At 50.2% G+C, this 7,205-nt stretch overlaps 1 protein-coding gene across 1 annotated transcript; it reads left to right on the forward strand.

The window, feature by feature from the left end:
• The first annotated feature begins 5,285 nt into the window (after positions 1 to 5,285).
• Positions 5,286 to 6,104, forward strand: LOC144158760 (small glutamine-rich tetratricopeptide repeat-containing protein-like). Its single transcript, XM_077689866.1, has one exon. It carries the CDS (start codon positions 5,286 to 5,288, stop codon positions 6,102 to 6,104), a length of 819 nt encoding a protein of 272 aa, XP_077545992.1.
• The last annotated feature ends 1,101 nt before the right edge of the window (positions 6,105 to 7,205 follow it).

Raw genomic sequence — 7,205 nt, forward strand, 5'->3', positions numbered from 1 at the left:
CTAGAGCTATTGCGGGCGATGTTTTGTGCCTTTTCTTAACCTAGATCTAGGGCTTTGTAGGAAGCAGACGTGGGGTGAATATTTAAAGGGGCCCTGAAAGGCGTTTTGAGCACACTAAATTGACTAGCGCAATCGTTAGATTGGGTCGTCAACATCATCTGTGCCAAGTATTACTCTTTTACGCGCAGCGGAAAGCTCACACTTTTGTTGCAAAGTTCGTCGCTTTTTTCTCACCCTTTCCTTCGTGTTTTTGGACGCCGCCATCTTCACATGTCTACGTCATCGATTCCCAGATGTTCGTCATGAGCTAGACATCCTGCTATTGGGCGGCTTTTTCACGCACTTCCGGCAAAGAGATGAGTCGTCTGCTCAGCGTCGGCTCGCCGGCTGATCTGCCAGCGGAGTGCCGGAGTGCTTGGACATTTTACGACAAACGAAACAAGTGTAAACAAACGCTTAACCGTTTGTATTGAATGCAACAGGGCCATAACACGACATGGATATTCTCTTACTTGAGTACGTTCCATAAAGAAAGCGTTGAAGCCCCGTGGCACCCCTTTCTTGCAATCGCAGAGAACGCCCTGAGCCGAATGCCCGGGTTTGACGCTTACATTTTATTCAACTTCCAAACAATCCAGGGATGCGTTTCGAACGAACACAACGTCACGTCACAACATGCGTTGCAAGTCCGAACCGCGATTGACAGACGATGGATTGCCTCCTCCTGCCCCTCGTAAATTCGGCACTCACCTCGCGCGCGGTTTGCGGGGACGAACAGCAAGTCACTTAACTCTGGCGCACAAGCCGAGATGGCTTTTAGCCACGCACACTGCACATACCCCATGCGACGTTGAGTCGTACGCCGCTCGAGAAAGATAATCCAGACCATGGGAAGCACTATCCACCCGCAGAAGCACAACGTCGCATTTCATCGCGAAACAAAGGTAGAGTGTACTAGAAGTTTTAGAGTGGCCCGAGCGGCGGTCTTTCCCATTGCTCCGCCGGGTCGACTTTCGCGCAGAAAATAAAACCGGTATAGCGGCGGCGCTGCTGTCGTCGACAACTGAACAGCGGGCGCTCCCCGGCACCAGCTCCCAGCCTGCGCGCGGCAATATTTGCGTTGCTCGTGGCGGTGTTTTGCGCTTGCGAAGCTGATTTATTTTGGATTATGAAGTTTAACGCGCCGGCGCTACACAGGCGATGAGGCAAGCGGTAGTGGGGTGCTTCGGATTAATTTTAACCACCTGGGGATCTTTAACGTGCGCCGAAATCTCGAAGACACAGGCGTTTCTCGCTTTTATCCTCCATCACAAAAGCGGCCCCGCCGCGGCCGGGAATCGTACCTGCGCCATTGGTCAGCTGATTTAGAAAGTAGACGCAGAAACGTTATGACTCCGCTTGAACGATACTTTCTCATTTTTAATGCGTTTTCTGAAAACGTTAATTGTTGATATACAGTAACCTCTCGTTAACTCAAAGTCGTAAAATTAGCTGAAAAATTTGAGATAAGCGCACAGTTTCGAGTTAAGTCAAATGCAGAAAATTTGTAGCCAGGTCCCTGAAATGTGGTGCTATTAGCACCCTGCTAGTGGTGCTAACAAAAGCACTATTGCACAGGGGAGATTTCGTAATAAAGGCAAAATAATTCGCAGAAAAAAGAAACTTTTATTATTGAAGAAGAAAGAACTGTGTTGCACTCGGCTGTTTCGCGTTCGCATCTGCTCCCCAGAAAAGCGTACCCGAGCTTCTCAATGCATCGCATGAATTGGTGGTCGCCACTGCTACATTCTACCTTGTTACAAAGCAGACGCAGCGTGGATGTTGTTTCTGCCGTTGTACAAAATCCTCCCTGTTCTGTGGTTGTACGCACGCACTTCATGAGGCTCCTCCTCGTCCGCATGATTCGCTGCGTCGTCCACAGCTACCTCAATGATGTACGCGCCAGACAGCATTCCGGTAACGGGGACGCGTAGTCCGCGTAAACTTGCACTTCACGACCGCGTTCGGCGAGTAGTGGGAGTAATCATTCGAACGGGGACCTTATTAGCTGCCTGCAGCGGACTTTGCATTTTGTCCTCTCTGCCAGTATTTCGAGACATCCGTGGTCCTCCGAAAAAACGTTTCGAGATAAAGCGGGCAAATGCGTACCGCCTATGGGAGGTAAACACGGTGAGAAAAAGTTTCGAGAAGATATTTTGAGATAGCCGAGTTCGAGTTAACGAGGGATTAATTTGACGGACAGGCACCAGGAATGTTTTTCCCTTCCCCTTCTTGACTCTGCGCATGAAGCAAAAGCGGCGGGCGCACATTCTATATAGGCTGCAAAAAGTTTAACGTTTTTTACGTTCTCATCTGGAACGAAAATACCAAGAGCCTTCTTCTGGGCTACCCCCGCCGTTGATGCTTGTACTGTCGTTAGTGGGCTTTCTTATTTTATTATCCTGCTATGTCGCATATAACGAAGTGCCAAGTCTGCATGACCAATCCTGCGTGCCAGGGGAAGATGCCGCTGTGTTTACTACCTCTTGTATTTGGGGAGGGGGGACTTTTGAATCCTTCCGTGCATTTTTGAAAGTTTATTAGCAATCTCTAGGACGTTTTTACCAGTTGCTTCAGTAACAATTGCAAGGAGCTCGACCATGACAGCGTTATGGATGTGCCGCAGCCCTTATTCACAGCAAACACCTTAACGGCGTTGGTTGCGACCAGCACGTGAGACCTTGACAGCAAATTTGGTTGGGTTCTGTATACATTGTTACACGGATTCATTTTTATATAAAAGGTTTAATCAAGTTCCGTGATTACATGCAAAGGTGGGAGCAACACCTTAAACTTAGCCGTCGCTAATGATCGAGGGCGAGTTATGAAAATGCGTTGGCCAAAAATGTTAATTTAAACCTCCATGTTAGCGTTATTCCTAAACCTTTACCTGTGTAGACTTCGTGCATGATTTACCGCGTTACATTTCATTTTTTGGGCAATGGAAAATGAAAACAAAATGTGTATTTTGTTCCAGTTCCGTTTATTTGAACCTCCATGTTAGCGTTCTTAAACCTTTACCTCTATAGTAGACGGGGTATATTTCATTGTTGTCGCGGTCAATATATTTTCTGATCTATGTTTTGCATTTGTTTTATGTGCGTGTAATTGTACCATCAGCATACTTGTGAATTAAATTTGTGTTAATTTGATTCAACTCCTTTCTTGACCGAATCAGGTGAAAGGTGGTGCGCTTAATAGAACGTTGCGGGAGTAGTTCTATGAAAGACGGTCATTGGGACAACTGAGCTAACCGCTGGGCTGACCCCTTTTTAGTTAAAAGGATACCTCGCTAGCGCGTGTCATTTTCTGATCGGCCGCCACGGTCACCCGCAATTATCCCAAGTGGACCACTGCTTAAATACTGCTATAATAACAACTCACGCAATAAAAAAACAAACGCAACTTATGATATTAACCCACATAACTGCAGTCCGAGCGTAAATTTCCAGACAATAAATAAAAAATTCATCTGAGAAGCTATCATCCCAGTCCTCATATATTTTTTTGCGTCGACCAACTATGTCGATCAAGCAGCACAATCAGGACCCAATCATAAAGCAATCATGAACTGGATCATACCAGGCAATTTCACGCAAAGTACTTTTTATGGGAAGTTGAAAAAGCGAAAACGTCGCTGCAATTACTTTATTTACAATCCGCTACGAATGCTCCAAAGGAAAATCCGCAATTTTCCTTGTTGTTGTCGAGCGGTAAAGGCAAAACTAACGCAAAATGAGCTGCAGCGTTTATTTTTAATTTCGTTACCCACATTCCACTGTACCTACAGCATATTTAAGCAATTGGACGACCCGCAGAACAAATTTCGAGCGCTCCGCGCGTAAGCAGCAGCGTTTCCTGGCCCGCGCGCGGCCGTGCGCGCGGCCAGCCGCCGCTTTCGCCTTCAGTTGTCGTTGACTACAGCGCCGCCGATATTTTCTGCGCGAAACGAGCACCTCTCCGGGCGGCCGGTCGGGCCACTCTAAAACTTCTAGTACACTCTAACAAAGGCGTCCACAACACACACACCATCGCCTCCTGTAATGCCAAACGCATCTCGCACTTCCAAATGAGAGTGAGTAGCATGCCTGCAGTGCCCATATGCCGCGAGGTGGGGCCCCAAGCTGAACCGGGATCACGCAACCGTAACTGACTTCTAGAGTGGTTTGTGCCTTGTTGCCAGGGCAACCGATGTTTGATATTGTCAAAGAAATGGTGCTCGCTCCAGGGCTAGAAAGCTCAGAGCCGCGGCAGAGCATGTTTTGCCAACGTTGCCGCTTTCCACCACGCGTCGCCCCAAGCTGAACTGGCGTTTTGTGCACGGGTTCTGTATCGGTTTAAAATGCCCTTTTCACATGCCACCAGCAGGAATTACCACCGTCACAAAATAAGACCCGGCACCAGCGGGGCCACATCTGATACGGCGCTTTTTGGATAAACAGTGCACTGTGCATCCAAGGGAGCGAGCGCAGGATCCTCCCCGTGCGGCTGCGAGTTCGCCGCCGATAAAGAGTCGCGTGCCGCCGATAGCAAAGTTCTGCAGCAACGTACACCGCGAAAGGGCAAGGCCAGGCCGCCGCACACATGCGGCCAGATTTTTCGTTCGCTTTTCCAGCCTTGAGCGGAGAGAGGGATTCATGGTGTCAACAAAGCTTGCCCGTAGCAGACGGCTGTGTGAGCATCGCAATAGCGGAAGTACGTCACCGCCGAGGAGCGCAGCATCATGGGAGGGAAGGCTCTCTCGCCGTCAACAGCGGAGAGTAAGTTGAAAGGAGGAGGAAACGCGGCGCTACGATAATGCGCGGTTTTTGATTTATGATTTCTCAGCTAATACTCATCGCTTTAACAAAATTCTTGCGGGAGGAGATTGCTAATACATTGCTTTATTCGGTTACATGTACATCCACGCATCGGCGGAAGGTATTTCAGGACCCCTTTAAGCGTACGCCTGACCAGAACTGGGAGCGCCCAAAATTCCTAAAATATTAAACATTTTAATTTTTTTCGTTTCAGACGTTTTCTTGGGTGAAAAGCAACACTGCATTTCCATCGCTGCTGAATTTCTTTGCCCTGGACAAGGAGCCGCAGCAGCGCTATTGTCACTATCACCATCACCACATGCCCAAAAAAGAAACTTAGTACCTCCATGCTGAGTACTATAGTGAACTAGGATATACTGAGTACGAAACATTCCCTGCCGCACATCCCAGTCCGCCAATCAAGGTCGTTGCGCAGCTCATCGAAGCATGACCGAGGGGAATGGAAAGCCGTCTACCAGCCAGGGGGCCATGCCAAAGACCACGTCCTCTACGCCCGAGCGCCTCGACGCTGCCCATATGAGCGAAAGCATCGCCCGTCGTGGTTACGAGATGTGCCATGTCGGCCGCCACCGGGACGGCATCGACTTGTTCTCAAGAGCCATCTCCGCGAACCCGAACGACCATCGGTACTTCGCGAACCGCTCCTATGCGTACAGCGTTCTGGGCGAGTACGAAAACGCACTAGGAGACGCGAACATCGCCATCCACTTGGAACCGCGGCACCCCAAGTGCCACTATTGCCGTGGCATAGCGTTGCTGGGCCTGGAACGCTACGCCGACGCCCAGCAAGCGTTGGAAAAAGCGATCCAGCTGGACCCGGACGACGAGAAGGCGCGACGGCACCTGAGGGAAGTTCGCGTCCGCCGAATCGCAGACATGGGATTCGCCCGGGACCAAGCAACGTGGGCCTTGGGGCAAAGCCGCGGCGACGTCGAACTGGCTGTCGAGGCGCTGTGTGAGGAATTGCCCAGCAAGACGGACATCAAGACGGACCCTCGCAACCCTGGTGGTTTCCGCTCCATTTGGGTGGGGAGCATTCAGCCGGCTGTGACGAATAATCAACTGATGCGTTTATTTGGACAGTTCGGGAACATCCACAGCATTCGCATCCTCCACGACAAGCACTGCGCTTTCATAAACTACACGGAGGAATCGTCAGCTGCCAAGGCTATGCAGGAGATGCAGGGACACTCTCTGTGTGGGGCCTACCTTGTGATCCGCTTCCCGGACAGAAAGATGTTTTGAGCACTTAAGCCTGTATCACGGAGACGTTTGACTTTCGGCAATAAATGTCTATTGGGGGAAGAACCGTTCTCTGTCGTGGTTTTAATCGCCAGAATAACTGCCCGGCCATACACTCGAGACTGGTCCGCAGTAGTTTCAAGTTTAGCTTCTGGAGTAGCAAGCCGTACCGTTAGTGGGGATGACGTCTTCAGCTTTCATTAAATGTTCTCTCTCTCTCTCTGTTAAGTTTAACTGATGGTCTTCCATTCCCCAACTGAAGTTAGATTGCGGAAACTGCCAGGTCACGTGTTTATTATGGGGAGCTGTGCCTTTGGGGCAGCAACCGGTAACTATATTTTTTTTGCGTTTCTGGGTAGGCCACCCTAGTAGGGCACACTAGGCCACCCTACATTCGAGCCTGAAGATGCGGTGCGTTCTCGCGAAGGACGAGAATTCGCCGGTACGATAACAATACCAACACCTTTATTTTTCTATCTTTCTTCCCTTTCATTTCCTACTTGGCTAAAAGAGAAGTTTCATTCACACACACACCACAGCGGATCACGTAATGTCACGTTGCACCTACCCAACTTTCACTCCTGTGGGTCAATGTCATTGCGACACGATGAATGACCTTGCGAGACATAGCGTACTAGAGCTTTCGCTCTAACAACATGCTGGAACCCACGCTGCCTATGCGTGCTTGGACACGTGCTTTTGTTTACGTGCCAATATAAAAAGAGTGTAACTGTCGTACCTTCATGATCGCGTACGCCACGAATGCGTTGCGCGATTACCCCTACGCAGAACTGTGCGCGGTGGCCTGGACAATTGTTTATATCGGGCGTGTGCGTCTGCCCGGGGGGCTCGTTTTCCTTGAGACAACTGCCTGCGACTTCACCAGACCCCACTCCCGCGGAGCAAGATCTACAGACAGGGCTCAGCCACGCTTGGGCCCTCTGCAAGGACCCAGGCTCTTGGAGGTCGTGTGTGGCCCGGTCTAACGCCACACGGCCTGGGCCGTGGGAGCCGTTCTGGACGGAGCCCGTCTTCACTCACGGTTTCTGACGAGAGCACCGACGACCACAGCTGAGAGCAGCCAGCGCCGGCCGTGAATGCGCC

This window comes from Haemaphysalis longicornis, unplaced genomic scaffold, assembly GCF_048455015.1.
Source record: "Haemaphysalis longicornis isolate Haplotype H1 unplaced genomic scaffold, Haemaphysalis longicornis Haplotype H1 scaffold_1, whole genome shotgun sequence".
NCBI lineage: Eukaryota > Metazoa > Arthropoda > Arachnida > Ixodida > Ixodidae > Haemaphysalis > Haemaphysalis longicornis.

Excerpts from the sequence above, each read along its gene's own strand:
- LOC144158760 (XM_077689866.1), top strand. The coding sequence starts at position 5,286 with ATGACCGAGGGGAATGGAAAGCCGTCTACCAGCCAGGGGGCCATGCCA.